Source organism: Dermacentor variabilis, chromosome 6, assembly GCF_050947875.1.
Source record: "Dermacentor variabilis isolate Ectoservices chromosome 6, ASM5094787v1, whole genome shotgun sequence".
Taxonomy (NCBI): domain Eukaryota; kingdom Metazoa; phylum Arthropoda; class Arachnida; order Ixodida; family Ixodidae; genus Dermacentor; species Dermacentor variabilis.
In genome coordinates this window covers 77,223,902-77,242,856 of record NC_134573.1, presented here as the reverse complement: position 1 = coordinate 77,242,856, position 18,955 = coordinate 77,223,902, and the positions used below count along the sequence as shown (strand labels likewise).

Genomic DNA, 18,955 nt, shown 5'->3' with positions numbered 1-18,955 from the left:
CCCGGGAATAACGTCATGGGAGCATTTGCGTAGGACAAGGCCTCTGGCCACGAATGTCGATCCTCGAATGCAAGCTGTAGTCGTGCAGGTTCCCAGTGGACTCACGACCTGACCATAATCCGTCCGAATCTGTGAACTATGCCAAGGAGTAATTACTTTCTTCAGAAACATCGCCATCTTCCCGCTTAAGGTAGAAAATACCGCACTGGTATCCACTAACGCCTAAAGCCTAAAGCCCCATACGCAAATGTCGTCTGCATATAAGCACAGATTGAACAGACGACAATACCCACCGCCACCCGAAACCATCTCACGTTAAGATGCCGTAACATGGCGACAATTACAAACCAATACATACCCCCCTTTAAGCAGACTACACGCAATACACCCCACACTATACTCAAACAAATGTCCGCTTTGTAAAGACTACGCCTCCCTATTTCACACCACATGGCCGTGCCCACACGTGAAAGCAGCCCCGCAGATACCCAACCCCACACCCGAGCAGTAGGAGACCATGCTTACTAGTTCGGACCCTCGTAACCACCAGCAACTGATGTGGCGGGGCCGGGAGACAGCAAGAGCCGCCGGAGCTCTGGACTAAGGGCGCCTCCTGCCAAGCAGAAAGACACCTGCCTGTCCGTTCTTTTTTTTAATATATGTTTTTCCTCCTTCTCCTCGTGCTTTGCATATACGGATAGCTGAACTGTTTGCGGTAACGAATCAGCGAGTCCAACGAGCACCAGGTTGAACAGGGTAGGGCTGAGTAGTCCGCCTTGCGGCACACCAGGACTGGTATAGCTAGACGGCATTAGTCCGTCTTCAGTAAGAATAAAAGAAAATCTTCCACTCAAACAGCTGCGTATCCAACGAAAGGCAGCCATCTGTGCTCGTTTACCACGTTTAGGCGGTGTCCTTCGAATGTGAATGATACTTTGTTTTTACTTGTTCTTGATATGCACAAAACAAGAAATTCTTAGTTCCCGCGATGTTCAGTTTTGCAGCCTATTTTCCCTCAAAGACCTTGTTAATGACTGAAGGTAATTGTTCACGCTTATTTCTAGGATGTTTAAATCTTGTGGTGAAAAAAATATTTCGTCTTATCTATGTACGTTATGTCATTATGTACGTTATGTGTGGCCTATGTTAATTAAATTCCGGTGTTTTACGTGCCACAAAGCACAGTCTCATGAGGCACGCCATAGAGGGCCACTACGTATTAGTTGGGACCACCTGGGATGCTTTAACCTGCACACAATGCACAGTACACGCGTGTTTTCGCATTTCACTTCCATCGAAATGCGGCCGCCATGGATGAGATTCGATCCCGCGAACTCGAGCTTAGCATCGGTGCTCTACATCATCTATGCAAATGAAAAACAAAAGAGCGCGCCGTAAATACACCCCGACGGAACTCATTACTTATTATTTTGCGGAAGTTGAATTTTTTGTGCGTACAACTTGATACCAGTAACCTAAATAAATATATAACCATTGCAGCCTCTGTGCTCGAAACAAAAGTCAGGACAGTTAACGTGCACTTACCCTTTCCCATCCCGGTTTCCTCCACTACCTCAGCTGTACGAATTCAGGGCCAGTATAATGTAGCTTATGCAGCATAATGTCATCGGTCGATGCTTCTTTTTTTTTACACCCGATGTTCCCGATTGGACAATCCTGGTGATAACGTAGGCGGATCGCTGCTCGGGCCACTCACAAAGAGCGAAAAGGGGTACATTAGGTGATGTCTAAAACGTGGTGGCCAGGACGTGTTTCCTGCTCCGCAATCACTTCCGGCGTATGTACTCCGCAAAAGTACCACGTTCAGCGAGTTGGCGCTGTGATGGAAAGTAGAAAGACCGGAGGAAGAAATGAAGGATACAGAAAGTGCGTCAGGAAAGTGCGACGGCGCTCTTTCTGCTTCCTTTTTTTCCTCGGGTTTCGTTACTTTGCGCCAGAGAACGGCAAATTAGCACGTAGAAGCATAACCTTCGAAATCTGTTTCTGATACTCAGATCGGGGGGAGAGGGTGAGGAAGCGACTATCTAGGGGGCATAGGATTAAGACACCACCTACTGAAACAAGTATTTTGTTATCACGACCCAGCAACAAGAAAAACAGGAAGCCGCCTCATACAAGAATAATTTTCTTTAAAAAAATTACGGCAGAACTGATCTCACATGACTGTCGATGGTAATGCGATTAGCATTCGAGCACTTAAGCCACACACTTGTTTTTTAAGTCAAGTTTGCTTAACATCTGCAGTTGTAATTCTGATACCTAAATTTCTTTGGTTATATGCGGCATAATCCGGTATTCCTCTCATGTTATAATGGCACTCACTCGCCATAGTAATGCTTGAGCATGATGTCATGACGACGACTGCATGATGCCGATGCCCTAACGACTATGAGAAAAAAATGACGTCAATGGAATGACAAAGGCGGTATGAGGAAAACGGCGTAATGACAATGAGATGACTGACTATTAGAGAGAGAGATTTATTTACAGAAAGGCAGAGAGGTCGACCTGAGCTATAACTTGCTCTGGCCTGCTACGCTACTCTGAGGAAAAGGGACGGGGAAGTAAAGGGCTGATGAATGATAATGATAATGATAGTGACGATGATGATGATCATGATGCGACAAGTGCGTATATACAAGTTCAGAGCGTTGCGGTATCTCTAACGCCGTGCGTCCAGCCCAGCTGCTTGGACAAAGGCTATAGCGGCCCTTGTTATCAGTGCTGCGCTGTTTGCCTTAGCCCAAGGACCTGAACGAAACTCGTCTGAGAGCGGCGCTCTTACCGACGCTTCCAATGGAAGAGACCAGTTGCTCTCGTACTTGCGCGTACGCGGTACAAATGCAAAATATATGACCAAATGTTTCTGGTACCTGACAGTATTCACAGTTTGGGCTAATATCACTGCAACGTATCAGATGTCTATAACAGTTGGTGAATGTGACACTAAGGCGAAACGGATACACCATGCTTGTTTGGCTTCTTTTGAGCTTGCGAGGCATACGAAATTTAATTTCTTGGTCCCATTTATGTACTCACTTGTGTCGTCAATCTGGCTGGGTCCAGTACTGAAACGTACGGTTGCGTACTGCGCAGCGAAGTAGGGCCTTTGTGTCGGTTCGTGAGAACGGAATGCGTACTTCAGAAGCATTATTTAAAGCAGTTTTCGCTCTAACGTCTGCCTCTTCATTCTCTATCACACCACAGTGCGAAGGTATCACTAAAAGGTGACATTGTGACTATTTCTATTTGCATGGTCGGGATGCTCTTTAATTCCCATAGTCATTTAATAATAGGGGCCCCGTCTGAGGACGCAGTCAATGGTTTGAAGAGCTGGCTTGGAATCGCAGAATATCGTTCATGCGTGAGAGGCTCTGCAACAAGTTCTGCGGCAGTTGATGTTGACCTATGGTCTAGTTTAAACCACTGAGTGAGGGTCATATGTGGGATGACGAAGGCTGTAGTGGAGGCATATTGTGTAACAGAGCTACTGGTATGAACGTGTACAGTATCTCAGTACTCTGCAGAAATGCAAAACATGGTAAGTTGCTTGAGGCCAACGTATGCAATGAATGAGTGTTCTTAAGACGTTTGTATTACGCTGACAGCATGACGACGCCGACATCAGGTCAATTGGTTGACGACGCATGTACGACAGCGATGGCGTAACGACGACGATATGATGACAACCGGATGACGAAGCGGGAATGACAATTGCTCGACGAGGGCGGCATGGCTACACCAATGTGACAACGGATGTGATAGCGACTACCTGAAGACGAGGCCGCGACGACGCCATGACAGAGGCGGGATAATCACGAATGACGGCAATATAGTTACAATAGAATGAAGAAGAACGAGTGACGTCGATGGAACGATGAAGGCTGTATGACAACGATGGCAGGACGACAATGAGATGCTTTATTGAAATGATGAAAATGGCAAAACGACAGCGTGACGACGACGGCAGGAGGAGACTTGGATGACGAGGTTAGAATGACTGTGATAGAACGACCGCGATGGCATCATGACCGCAGTATGACGACGAATTCGTGGCGACGACTGCATGATGACACAGTGACAACGATGGCATGACAACGGTATGAGGCCAATTGGATGACGACAAGTGTATGGCGAAAATAGCGTAGCGATTACTGTATCACGAAGCCTGTATGACGACGACGAAGTGACAATGGCGGCATGACGAGAGGCCATTGACAAAACTGGAATGATGATCGATGCTGTAAGGACCACGACGCCGTCACCAATACGAGCAAATACCTAGTGGTTCAGGCTGTTAGAAAACCTGGCCCACTGGGTGGGCGTAGAAGGCGCGGCGAAGACGTTGTGACGGGAGACTGGCGATAAAAGTAAAATGACAGTGATGGCACGACCATGACGGCATAAGACCACGAACGCATACCTAGTCGTGGAAGCTATCAGAAAACTTGGCCCACTTGGTCGGTGTAGAAGGCGTGACAACAGCGTCAAGAGGGTCAGGTGACAAATCTGGAATGACTACGATGGAACGACCATGACGGTATCAGGACCATGAGCACATACCTAATGGCCCAAGCAAGTAGGCAACTTGGGCCACTAGGCCTACGTGAGAGGCTAGGTAGATAGCTCAAGAAAGCTGAAGTAGACAAAGAACGCTAATCGGAATAAAATTAGGGCAAAACACATCTCACGATGAATGTCGACGGTAATCAGATTAGTATTGGAGCAGTGCGCTGACACCTTATTTCTGAACATACGTGAATTTAACATCTGTAGCGGAAGTTTCGAGGCTTCCTTTGCTTCTTCTATATGCGACATACGGCGCTGTTGTCCCAATTCATTATTCATTGTGGTACCCATTACAAAGATCGCCGTAAGTATGCCAGCATGAAAACGCAGTGATGACGATGGAGGGACGAGGAAGAACTGAAATCGACGGATACATAAAAAACGTTATGATGACGACGACATGGCGTCAATGAGATGATGATTCTTGAGCAATGAAGATGGTATAACGACGACAGCGTGAGGATGACGACATGAGGGCACTAGAATGAGGATGACTGTATGACGGCGACAGCGTGACGATCACCTTACGACGACAACCAGTTGATGAAGCTCAATGATGACGATGGCACGCCCACGGCGGCGTGCCAACGCATGCATGATAGCGACTGTCTGACGACAAAGCAACGAGGACGATATCCAAACAACGGCAGCATAATCATGATTCAATTACGACTTTATGATTATCATAAAATGAAGAAATTACGTAGATAGAACGACGAAGGTCGTATGAGAACAACGCAATGACGACAATGAAATGAGGTTGCTGAATTGATGACGATGCTAAAGCTACACCATAACGACGATAGCATGGCGACATTGATATGATCGCCATTATGCCACGACGACGATGGCATAACGAGACTTGAATGTCAATGTTAGAATGACGACGATAGGCTGACCGAAACGGCATCACGATCGCGGTATGACAACGAATCCATGACGGAGTGAATGGTGAAGATGGCAATGGAATGATGACCACTGTTTGACGACAACAGTCTGACAACAAATTCATGATAGCGACTGTCTGACGATGATACAATGCCGAAAACATGACCGCAGTGGCCTATTCACGATTGAATGACGGCAACATCATTACGATAGAGTGATCAAGAAGGATTCACGTCGATGAACCACGAAGGCGGTATGATCGCAACGGTATAACGACAATTGGATAAAGTTGCTGATGTGATGTGATGACGTCGCCATCAAGACAATGGTATGACGATAACTGTGTGACAACGAAGCTGGAGTGATGAAATTGGAACGACCACGACGGCTTCATGACAGTAAGTAGTGTGACAACGAATGCACAGCAACTGTATGACGACGATGGCTTGATGACGACGGCATGAGACTCGGATACGAAAGCTGGAATGAGGTCGACACAATGACCATGACGGCATCATGACCCCTACAACATGCCTATAGTGACCCAAGCCGGTAGTCAGCTTGGGCACCAAGTCGACTCTAACAGACAGACATGACAGACAGACAGACAGACAGACAGACAGACAGACAGACAGACAGACAGATAGTGGAAGCAAATTGAAATGTACTCCTCGAGACGACAGGCGGAATACCACAGCACACAGCACAACCACAGCGGATCCAACACAAGATCCTGTGGCTGCCGGAACATGCAGGAATAGCGGGGAAATAAGAGGCCGACCGGGTAGCTCGAGCGCATACAATCCGAGCACACGAAGAATCCACACAGGAAAGTCTATCGTCTGTCGCAAATGAATATTAGGCTTTATTGACACACTACATGGCAACCAGGATACGATATCGTCCCCCACCTAAATCACTCACGAGGGTGGAGGTCACTGACTGGAGAAAGCTCCAGACAGAAACCTTCCCAAACTTAAACCTACTTTGTTCCATGTGTAGCGCACTACTACGCGCCACAGTGGTGCGGTCACACCAAGACTATTATCGCACATTTTCACCGCCAACTGAAGGCTTCACTCATGGCTTCGACTTTTCCTTCATCATGGATCGAGCGCCTTCCTTTCGTTATGTTTGGCATCTGCACTGATATTTGCAGTGTCCCTTCTACCAACGCCGCCAACGTTTGGCATCACTCTACGAGTCCCTGGTGAATTCTTGAACGACTAGCGCACTTTAGCTGCAAACGTTTCGACGTTGCCCCCCCCCCCCCAACATCGACGTTCTTCCCGGCGTGTATACTTCAATCCTGGCCTGAACAACTGCACGCACGTCTTTGTGCACCATGGCGCTGTACGTCCTCCCTTACTGCCACCGTATGATGGTCCGTTCGAAGTTTATAAACGTGCACCTAACAATTTCTATTGCTCATCAGCATCCGGTAAGATACGACCTTCGCCGGCCATGTGACGCCTGCCTACTTGGACTCTGACGCTTTAGCCACTTCTGCTGTCAGATTCCCTCCCAACATGGTCAGTCCTACTCACCGCGTGCGTTTCGCACCACCGCCATCCGCGCTTTACCATTCATCCAACTGACGGCTTCCTGGCTAGAGAGGGTGGCCTTGTAGCGCACTACTACGCGCCCCATTGTTCCAGTCACAAACGACGAGGACGACACATCCGGCACGCTGACGGTGTGCGAGCAGTGGAATCGGTGGAATGAGGCTTCCGCCTGGTTGAGCGGGCTCGGCTAAAGACATAATTTGTTGACACCAGGCTCCAGCGTCTGTCTTGTTTTTCTTCGTTTACAAATGTACACTACCAGATACGCAGTTCAATGCCCGGGGTGCAGTCAGAGTACCACGCACCCCGGGCATTTAGCTGCGTTTACCATTGCCCTCGAGCTCCACCACTGGAAAAGCTGGCGCCACCGTCGGCGTGACGGGCTATTAGGGATCACGTGGACATAGCGGCCGCGTCAGCTGCTTCGGGAGCCTCGAAGCGAGCTGAAAACGAGAGTTTAAATTCCCGCGTACGCTGCGGTCCTCATTTAGTGGCGAGATTTTCCTGCTTCAAGTGTTTCCTCTACAACGCTTTAAAGCACTACAATAGGTAGTGGCTGCCTTTGAAGGCGCGCAATATGGTAGGCTACTGCTCGGTGCCGCAGTTCCGGACGTACGCAACGGATCCCGGTGTCAGCCTTATTCACAAGTAGCCGCAGGACAAGAAGCTGCGTGAAGCCTGGCTCGTGAAACATGAAACCGGCAAACAGTCATCGGCTACGACTCGGGCATGCAGCAAGCACAGACGCGAGGAAGATTTCTGCTACGGCGCCGGGTCTGCGATGTTCGGAAAACGCGCACTGAGACGCTCGCCCGAGTCCGCTGCCCGACTTATGTCATGACGGTTTGGTCTATGAACTTGGCGATACTGGCAAGTTCACTGGAGTGGAAAGGGAGCGGTAAGAAGCACATTAAAGAAAAGCATGGCATATGGCCATGTTTGTGTTATGAATTAATGCACTGGATTACAAAAAAGAAGCAACGGGAAATCTCACGCTGAGAACACCGATAAACATACAGTGTGACGCAACTCGAGAAATAATATTAAAACCTCCAAGAATTTAGAAGAAACAAAAGATTGAATCGTCGCGACGGCACATCACAGTCCCTGTAGGCGTCGAAGTCTCTACAATGAAGTTATATTTGAACAGCTCTGATAGCGCCCACGAAACAATGCTTGCTTGTATATTGTCAAATGCTGATATTCTGCGGCCTAAAGCTCATGGCACGGTGCGGAAACGCACACGCGGCGAAAGCGAAACAGTGCGCGCACAAGCATGCAGGCGCGCAGTCGGTCGCTGCGAATCTGTGCGATCGCTGCATTGAGGCTTCATTTTATTGCGCTCCATTTAGTTATGAAAACACTATAAGAACATATTTTACATAGTTTGCTCTGAGCGTTTACCTACCTTTCACGCAAGAAGCTGGTTCTGGATACTCCATCGTGGCGACCGCGCGCAGTGGCGTTCGCTGTACGTATTCGGTAAAGACATAGCGTCTGTAAACGATGCTGTGCTTTCAATTTGCCCAACATTATTATTTAGAGTAAAAAAACTTCTCTCGTTTCGAAAGCACTTACAGAAATGTCCGGGAGAGCTCGCACGTGGTGTTTTCAGTGAGCGCTGACAGCAAAACCTATGAGGAGCGCGCCGAGTGATCCCTCATACTACGCCAGCGAGGCGCTTCCGATAGATGGCGACTCCGTAACTCCTCGCCGCCAATACCACAGCTAAAGAGGACAAGCCGTTTGTTTGGCCTCTGTCACTAGCGCACATTTCTCTGCATTTCTGTTCTGTCTCCTCCACCTTAGGTGTTTTTACGCTAAGTCAGTCTAAACTAATGGTACAATGAGCTGGTTGCTTTAGAGCACTCTAGAGCCCGCTCGTGGTGCGGTTTACGATTGGCTGGCCGAAATTTAGTGCACGGAACACAACCATCTGGTTCATTCAGAGCACCATGCGCGGAGCTCAGAGCGCTCGTGCGCTTCCAGCTCGAGCGCTTCCACCTTCTAGCTGGAAGCTCGACCGAGGTAAGATGGAAACCCGATCACGTAGCTATAGCCCGATCACTCTGGGAGAAGGTAGCACGTACGGCTTAGGCAGTCCTTTTCTGTCTTTAATCACGAGAGGACTCCGCATCGCAGCAAACCGAGTTAAAGCATGGTAAGATCCATTCGAACGTACGGTAAATATTCCTTAAAACGTTTATTTTCCTTAATTTTACTGGAAAAGTTCGTAACTTGTGAATAAAGAAGGCACAGCCTCAACAAAGAAGCTTAATCGCCATTATACATGAATATGAAGTCACGGCTTGCAAAACATTCTCGTGCAAATTGTGTTGTTCTGTCTAAAGAAGAGTTCTCAGAACTTGCCAAGCTTAGTCTTCTGTTTCTTTGGAGAAAATTGTAGCACTTTTTTGTGGAGAAGGAATAGAGATACGCTCAACCAGATGGTCTCAAAATTCATGATGTTACAGAAAGCAGTGCTGAAACTTGAATGTGGCGTTTCCACCTGCTTTTCGTATTGGGGTCTGTTCCTGGTTACCGAGTCTCTTTGCACTTGAGGAATGACCGGCATGCTATATTGCAACAGCATAATTTATTATTCTGCTTAAATTTATTATTACTCTGCCTTGTCCACAGTTGTGAATAGTGCGGGTGCCGCATGTTGCAGTTATGCTAAATACGGCGGGTTTGTTTACGTGAATCAACTGAGTATATGCCTCCACCGCAGGGTTTGTTCTCGCTGACAACGGCTACGACGTCTGGCTCGGAAACACACGTGGCAACACCTTCGGCAGGAGGCACCGGACTTTGGACGTTAGATCGAGGCCATTCTGGAACTTCACGTGAGAGCGACGTCTTCTTGACGCTTGTGTGTTAAAAATATAAAAATGTTCGGCAGCATGTTACGCTCCTGTAACAGGTGAAGGCGAATGCTTGCTGCACACTTTGCAATGCATTAAGCTGTACGATCGGAACGGTCAGACTGCTTGTAAGACATAACGAGCCGTAGTGTGAAGTAAACGTGTGGCATGCCGTTGTCTGCAAGCTTCGGCCTCCTCTCTGCGTTGCCGTCTCGCATCGTCGCGTTGCTGCTTTCGCTGTTCTGCTTAGCTGCGGCTTCGCGCGCTCGTGTAGCGGGGTCAGACTCGAGCCAACGACGTTTCACTTCAACTTTACGTTTCATCCTCTCAACTGGGGAAAGCAGCACTCACGGTCGAACGCCTTGCTCTTGCCGCTTCGCACGTCGTTACTCGTTTCTCACTTGTGTGCTTCCGAGGGGGGAATGCAATACTTTTGTGGTGGTTCGAGTTCTTGTCTTGGGCTGGTGCTTTATTGAAACGTATGCTGTTAGGTGTGTCGTATGGCTGATTTGAATAAATGTATGCACTATTCACTTCACTGAGCGCTTGTAGCCTCTGCCTTAAGGGTGTATGAGCCATTGCATTTTCTGCTTGGCGACGGTGGTATGAGCCATCGTTTACGGGGTATTAGCCATTGCTGATAATATTTTTTGCACCGTTCGACTAGACGCAGCGGTTTTTACGTATGAGGCATTGCAACGACTAACTTAAGGCTTTCGCCTTAACAAGTACTATAAAGGTTTACGCGCCTATACCCCGACACTACGTGAGGTGTGCTTTAATGACGGACTCCGCATTAATTGTGACTATCTTGGCTTCTTTACCGTGCACCCAGAGCACGGTGGATAATCGTCGCTGCATTCCGCCCCCGCCTAAATATGGCTGTCGCGATCGGGAAACGAACCCGCAACCTCGTACTGAGCAGCTCCAACGCCATAACAGCTGAACCACCACTGCGGGTGATGGTCGTACGCGTTCGGTGTGCCAGAGGCCATATCGTAAAGTGATAACGACACAGCATGCGTGCTGTCTGCTCTAAAGTGCTCGTGGCAAAGTCTTGTAGGCTCGAAAGAAATGCTTTTAATTTTGAGACAAGAAGCGGGAAGCGCCGGTGCCTGCGAATGCTGTGAATTGTCCCGCCACTTGCTGCACACCTATTGGCACGTAGGCGGTGACCGAAGTTGGCATAGGAGAGGTCCATTTATTACCAGCACAGACCGAGTGGCACAAACCCAGTGCTCCAAGTCGGTGTCAAAGAGTCTCTTCGAGCAGCAGCACCTACCGAGTATCCAGTGTCGGCGGGAAAGAGGTTCGTTGAAGAGCGGCACGTATGTGCACATTGCCACGTATTCACGGACCCGAGTCTGTCCGATGGTTGGTTTCGAACCATGTTCCTTCAGCCCAGCAGCCCTATGCGCTTATAATGCAGAAAAGTGGTAAAGCGTGCAGACATGGACACAAGAGAAGTGCACAACACGAACGCCGACTATCAACTGAAGGAAGCACTGAGGCGAAAACAGAAGACCGGCACGTGTACCCGATTGACACGTGGTGCTACCGTTCTAGAGCATGCACAGATGAGCTTGTGTCTTCTTTCCTTTTTCGCCTCAGTGCTTCCTTCTATTGATAGTTGGCGTTCATGTTGTCCACTTCTCTTCTCTTGCGTCCGTGTCTGCAGGCCTTACCCCTTTTTTGAATTATGAATCCTTATCAACAAACTCAGCTTTCTGCCAGTCTAACCCACTGCGCTACCCATTCGACCACGCACTACTGAGTGACTCAGGCATAGGCGGGAAAACAGTTACGTAGAAATGTTGACACAAGCGTAGCCACCGGAAAGTGCGTGAAGTACCCAAACAATATAAATGCATTTTAAACTAAGGAAGCATACACAGAAACAAACAATTTGCAGTCTCCCTGTTATAAGTGCAGCGCCGTCATGATGTTCACTACAAAACTATGCTTTTCAAAAACATTTGTTATTTAGTGTATTTAGATAAGACTTACTCTTTACACCTAATTCTCTCACATGTTTTCTTAATTGCCAAGGCTGCGACACATTGTGAGAGTTAAATTGAAGAATATATATTTCGCAAGAACTCTCTGAGACGGGATTTGCTTGAGACAACATGCCGGTACGAGGTTGGGGACTGGTGAGACCTTGTCTCCAATGACGAGCAATAGATGGCCATGTTGCACATGTGCATGAACACGGGATCACTATCAAAATTCTTGTGAAACTGGGCCAGAATAATGCATAAATTTATGAGAGAGTGATAGAGAAAAGGGAATGAAAGACATGAAGGTTAGTCAGTGTAACTACTGGCTGGCTGCCGTGTGCTGGGGAAAGAGATAAATGGAATAATAGGTGGAAGAAGAAATAAATAAAAAATAAGAGAAAAATTCACACAATCACGCGATGCTACGCGCTGCAGCTTTGAAAGTCGGTCGCGCAATTTAAATATTGCAAAAGGTGTATTGCAAGGCTACCCTAAAGAAACGTGTTGAGTTTAGGTGGATCCGTCTTTTTTCGGGAAGGCCGTGAAGATCCCAAGGACGATGCAAGATCAGGACACCGGACGCCCTTCCACCTCGTGCGAAGATGAAAACTTGATCGTGGCATTCTTTTATCTTCAGTGACAACCGAATCACTGTTATAATGACACTAGAAACACTTCGTTTGGGAAAGAAGTCTGTTGACGAGATTTTAACTTAAAAACTTCGAAACGAAGAGGGTTTGCACCAAGATGGTGCCAAAGCGGCTTACTCCTGAGCATAAGTTCTCCCTAAATTAACGTTGCATTGATTGGAAAGCTTTAGACGACAGCGGTCAATTCTTGGAAAGGGTCATATCACCGGCGACCTTTACGAATACGATATCGAAGTGAAGTCGCAGAGCAATTAGTTCAAATGGAATTAAGAGCCAAGGCCAAGAAGACGCAGAAGATCAAAGCAAAAATCAAAGCCAAGAAATTGTGCCACCACGAATCTGTACCTAAACTCAAGCTCTACAGAAAGCATTCTACGTGGCGGTCCTGAAGCATCTGAGAAAGTTTGTGTGCCGCGTGCTACCAAATTGTCGGAAGAGGGGCGCTGCGTTTCCCACCACGATAACGCCTCTGCGCACTCTGAACTAATAGTGTGTCAGTTTTTGGCAAACGATTTCGTAACTATCTTAGAACAATCATTTTAATCGCCGTACTTACTCCCCTGCGACTTCCTTTTTAAAAACTACTCTAAGGAGTGTCACATGATGGCAAACTATATGCCGTTCCTTTTATTTTTTTAAGTTCTATATTTTCTTAAGTTCTTGGAACAAGTTACGTGAAACACCCTGTGTTGTATCGGTGGACGGGCTCGCCCAGCGCTTGCCGCATGCTTGGGTAATGATGTGGTCAGCGCACTACGGCGCACGCTACTATGGCGCCCTCTAGTATTCTCGTGCGGCACTCTGCTCTTCTTCTCACTCTTTCGCCACACTCTCTCTCTCCACTTTCCTACTTTCTTCTACCGTCTTTTATCCCCTGCTGCGCTCCGCGTTCGCTCTTTCATTCTTCGCTGTGCTCGTTCGCTCGGTTACGCCGACGCCGACACTCAACGAAAGAACACTCCCCCCCCCCTCCCCCGGAGGCGCCTAAGAGCACACTTTCCGTACACTTTCGTTGTGCCCATTCCTCTTAGCTACACTTAACTTTGACAATTAGCGTGAAATACTAGTGAACGGTCGGCACGGATTTTGGCAGAGGCCGCGCGACCCACAAATATCCTATGCCCGTCATACGCTCGCCAACACGTCCACCCTTCACGATACGGGCAGAAATCCAATATGCCCACAGGGTTGTCGGCATTATGGAAGAAGTGCAAGAACCGAATCACTGTCAAATGCCAAGTGCAGTACCACGTATACACATCGTCATAAAATATTTCATTCACTTGCTGTCTTAGCTAATCCAACTCAGTTTTTTAAGAACTACGTCCGCATCATTGCCAAATGCAAGTTGCTGGTCTGTCTATATCTTACGAGCCAATAGTATGCTTTCGCAAGCATTATGGGAAGCAAACATGCCTCTAAAGCTTAAACGCTTGCTATCGCCCAACGGAGCTCCAATGTGCTTAGGAATGAAGTTATCGCAGAGCAAACATTTCCGTTCATATTTTGTGAAATTAACGCTTTGCAGTAAAATAAGTCAGCATGGACGCACCAGAGTAAATACGGCTGAACCAGGTAGGAGCGCACACCTTGCAGGTTGCCGTGCGTCACAGTAGTGGCAGAGTTTCCGATTGCCCGAATATTCGCGGTCATAGAAAAAAAGAACGACTTTTCAACACGGCCTGTCCTATGCTGCAGGTTTCACGAGCACGCGCTGTACGACCTGCCCGCTCAGATTGACTACGTGCTGAGCGAAACGGGCCAGAGGCAACTTCTGTACGTCGGCATTTCCCAAGGAACGCTTATCTTCTTCGCCATGATGTCGGAGAGGCCCGAATACAACAACAAGGTATACGAGACACAGCAAAACGGGATGACGAGCTATGATGACTCCCCTGATTTAATGCACACTTCACACATCCGCCGTCATGTGGCGCTGACTGACACTCCCGCCATATCCATATCTATATACCGAGGTATAAATACATTGGCATATACAAGTAAACCATTTATTCGTATATGTATGTACAGCTGAACCGTTTATCCTATTACCAAGGTATTTTTACCTTGGTATATGGACAAACGAAGGCAATAGATTTATGGAAACACAGGAAAAAAGTAACACTAAAGGGAAAGAGAAATCCAGTCAAATAAAGCACAGAGTGCTATGGGGATACAATCGGTAAGAGGCGCTACGGGATATGTGGAAAGGTGTAATGGTTCCTGGACTTACTATTGGAAACGCGGGGTAGAATCTAGACTAGATGGGAACTAAAGGTGAGTGGGACGCCTCGCATTGGGCGCTCACGGGAAGACTATAAATGAAGATGTGCAGGGTGATATGAGCTCGACAAATTTTGAAGTGAGGGAAGCTCACAGTAAAATTAATTATGAAGAACGACTGAGGAATATGCAAGAAAGTAAATGGGCTGGGAGAGTGTTCAGGTATCTGTACAGGCAAAAACATTGACTCACAGTTGAGGAAAAGAACTAGGAAGCTTACGAGAAAATATGCGGACTGTAGGGTAGGCAACACAGCAGCAAAGAACGCCAAGAGGATAGTCAGAGGTAGGCTGAAATGATCTCATGTGTGGCTGCAGTGGAACAGAAACCTACCATGAGTAACTACTTAAGAGGATGAAACGAAAACAGGAAAGAAGCAATTTTTCATAACTCAAAGGGAAGCTCATTACTGTCCATGCGAGATCAGTATGCCTTCGAAGACGCACGTATAAAGCGAGATATAAGAAGGAAGGCTACTCAACTCAAGAAAGCTACTCAAGAAGGCTACTCAACAGTACACAATATTCACACTATCAATCAGGTGATAGAGAAATGTGCGGAATATAACCAACCCTTATATATAGCTTTCATTCATAACGAACAAGCGTTTGATTCAGTCGAAACCTCAGCAGTCATGGAGGCATTACGGAATCAGGGGGTAGACCAGCCATATGTAAAAATACTGAAAGATATCTATAGCGGCTCCACAGCCACCGTAGTCCTCCATAAACAAAGCAACAAAATCCCGATGAAGAAAGGCGTCAGGCAGGGAGATACTATATCTCCAATGCTATTCACAGCGTGTTTACAGGAGGTATTCAGAGACCTAGATTGGGAAGAATTGGGGATAAAAGTTAATGGAGAATATCTTAGTAACTTGCGATTCGCTGATGATATTGCCTTGCTTAGTAACTCAGGGGACCAATTGCAATGCATGCTCACTGACCTGGAGAGACAAGCAGAAGGGTGGGTCTAAAAATTAATATGCAGAAAACTAAAGTAATGCTTAACAGTCTCGGGAGAGAACAGCAATTTACGATAGGCAGCGAGGCACTGGAAGTCGTAAGGGAATACCTCTACTTAGGGCAGGTAGTGACCACGGATCCGGATCATGAGACTGAAACAATCAGAAGAATATGAATGGGCTGGGGTGCGTTTGGCAGGCATTATCAGATCATGAACAGCAGGTTGCCATTATCCCTCAAGAGAAAAGTGTATAACAGCTGTGTCTTACCAGTACTCACGTACGCGGCAGAAACCTGGAGGGTTACGAAAAGGGTTCTACTTAAATTGAGGACGACGCAACGGTCTATGGAAAGAAGAATGATGGGTGTAACCTTAATGGATAAGAAAAGAGCAGATTGGGTGAGGGAACAAACGCGAATTAATGACATCTTAGTTGAAACTAAGAAAAACAAATGGGCATGGGCAGTGCACATAATGAAGGGGGAAGATAAGCGATGGTCATTAAGGGTTACGGACTGGATTCCAAGGGAAGGGAAGCGTAGCAGACGCGGCAGAAAGTTAGGTGGGCGGATGAGATTAAGAAGTTTGCAGGGACAACATGGCCACAATTAGTACATGACAGGGGTAGTTGGAGAAGTATGGGAGAGGCCTTTGCCCTGGAGTGGGCATAACCAGGATGATGATGATGATGAAGAAGAAGAAGGAAGCAGAAACGTGTGTGTTGCTGTAAAGCTAGGGAAACGATGGAGCATATTTTATTGGAATATGAACACATCTGCCCAGCGGTCGATTTAGGCACCAGTGGCCTCCTTGAATCCCTTGGTTTCAGTGAGAGTAGGGCAAAAGTAAAGATGTCCGCAATAGAGATTATTAGGAGGCGATTCGAAGATTGGTAGAAGAAAAGTAGGGAAACGACAAAACCGGAGACGCACAAACTCAAAGTGCGCAACAGGGGGTCAGAAAGTTTGGTTGTAGGAGTTCATCTTCTTCTTTTTCTTTTATCTTTTTTTTCTATTTTAACCTAGTTAGGCGATTAACAGTATAATAGGAATAGCTTGATGGCGCAAGCCACCACCCCCTTCCAAAGGGGACGCTCATAACATCCATCCATCCATCCATTCATCCATTCATTCATCGATCCATCCATCCATCCATCCATCCATCCATCCATCCATCCATCCATCCATCCATCCATCCATCCATCCATCCATCCATCCATCCATCCATCCATCCATCCATCCATCCATCCATCCATCCATCCATCCATCCATCCATTCAGCTGTTTCTTGTAACCAGGCGTACCACCACAAAAAATGAACCCAAACAAGAAAACACAAAGTACAACAACCTTCTCCAAGAACTCGATAGTTTAAGGTTTTGCAGTGCTTGTTATTGAGTCCCGAAATATTGTATAGGGGCATCGCACTAGGCACGTTCAGGGCTTAGCAGGTATCGCTCGACGACGGCCATGCGTAATGCGGGATTGTGGGTTCTCGTCCCCGCCTGCCAGAAGTGGTTTTTTGCGTCAACTTGCATTTCCCTTTGCCTTAGTATTTTTACCTTCCAATTAAGCGTTATCTTTCTTTGTGCTTTATCTGGCTTCATGACACGTTGGCTTCGTGTGGCTCTAACGCGCAGGTAAAGGCTTTCACCGGACTCGCGCCCTTCAACAAGCTGGCCTACATCAAGGTTCCGCCACTCGCCATTTTTGGCCCGTACGCGGAGTCCCCGCTGGTAAGCCCCGCTGTCTCGTGGCTTTGGTGTCGCGTCGAGGTCAGGCGTTGGGCCATCTTCACCTTCTTCAATTATTTTCACAGGAAATAATTCACAGGAAATATCTGCACCAGTAGCAAATTTGGTGGCTAATGTGCAGAGTGTGCCCCCCCCCCCCCCCAACCTTCATGGGACACGGGATGCTGTCGTACGATTGAAATTAGAAAGAAATATTACCGAATATTGCCTTCACGTGCTCTGCGAGGACCGAACTGTCTTTTCTTTCGTTTATTTACACGTACGGTTATCTCATAATTCTGTGACAATGAGGCGTGCAGAAGAGCGCACAGAAGCATGCAGAAAAAAAAAGGCCAACAAAAATGTGGTTAGGCAAATACTTCAGAAAAAGTGCGCACACCAACGCGTACTTAATGCTCCATCTAAATTAATTATATTGGAGTGTCTCACGTGCCAAAGACACCATATGATTATGACGAACTCCGCAGTGAGGTACTCCGGATTCATTTGGACCAACTGGAGTTCTTTAACGTGCCTCCAGTGCACGGTACCCACAGGCGTTCTTGCATTTCGCCCCTATCGAAGGGCGGCCGCAGTAGCCGTGATTTCATCCGCACCCTTGGGTTTAGCAGCACAGTGCCAACGCGACTAAGCCGCTACGGTGGGTGCCATCTAAGTTGTTCCACAGCCCGACAGCAAATGGAAAAAAGAAAGACGACAATCAAAAAAGAGTCAACAGCTTTTCGCGTCAAGCGAAGGGTTGGCTGTGGGAACGTGCGCGAATGTTTATGCCAAGGACGCGTGGCCAATCTATCGTGTAGGCCTTGCGGTTGCTGCGAGACACTTCCGCATCGGATATTGGAGTGTACCGCTTTCATTGCGGAATGCACGTCGCTAGTGAGGCACTGTCATCTCCTTGACCTGCGGTATACGACAGCCGACGAACGTTTGTAGCCCAGTGGTTGTGCGTCTCGACGAGATCACGCTAATCGCGCCCTAAAAGTACCTAAGTTTGGTTTACGTTTGTAGCTTATTTAGGTTTTCATATGACAAGACTTCAGACACTATTTCTTATATTTTAACATTCTTCAGTAGCGTGACCTGCAGTGACGGGCCCTACTGTGAGTGACCTGCACTGTGTGTGTCACGCTTTATTTTTTGAGATTTGTCATCTTGGATATCTTCCTTTTCTATGTTTCTGCCCCCTCCTTTCCGAGGAGTAGGCAGGCACTGTGCCCTTTCCGGTGGCAGTTGCCAGCCTGCTCGTCACTTTCCCTTTCCTGTCAAGTGTATATATATATGTTTTCAAACCAAATAATCATAATAATAATAATAATTTGGTGGATAGCACGTGCTGCACAACTTGCAAAAACAATAATTGCATCAGCACACCTTTGCCTATTGACAATTTTGTACCA

At 47.3% G+C, this 18,955-nt stretch overlaps 1 protein-coding gene across 1 annotated transcript in view; it reads left to right on the top strand.

Annotated features, from left to right (window-relative positions):
- Positions 1 to 8,998: 8,998 nt before the first annotated feature.
- Positions 8,999 to 18,955, top strand: part of LOC142586181 (lysosomal acid lipase/cholesteryl ester hydrolase-like) — a 32,925-nt gene continuing 22,968 nt past the window's right edge. Inside the window, exons 1-4 of the mRNA XM_075697433.1 lie at positions 8,999 to 9,071; positions 9,775 to 9,889; positions 14,256 to 14,406; positions 17,445 to 17,540. Of these exons, the coding sequence (XP_075553548.1) occupies positions 8,999 to 9,071; positions 9,775 to 9,889; positions 14,256 to 14,406; positions 17,445 to 17,540 (435 nt within the window). The remainder of the gene's footprint in view (positions 9,072 to 9,774; positions 9,890 to 14,255; positions 14,407 to 17,444; positions 17,541 to 18,955) is intronic.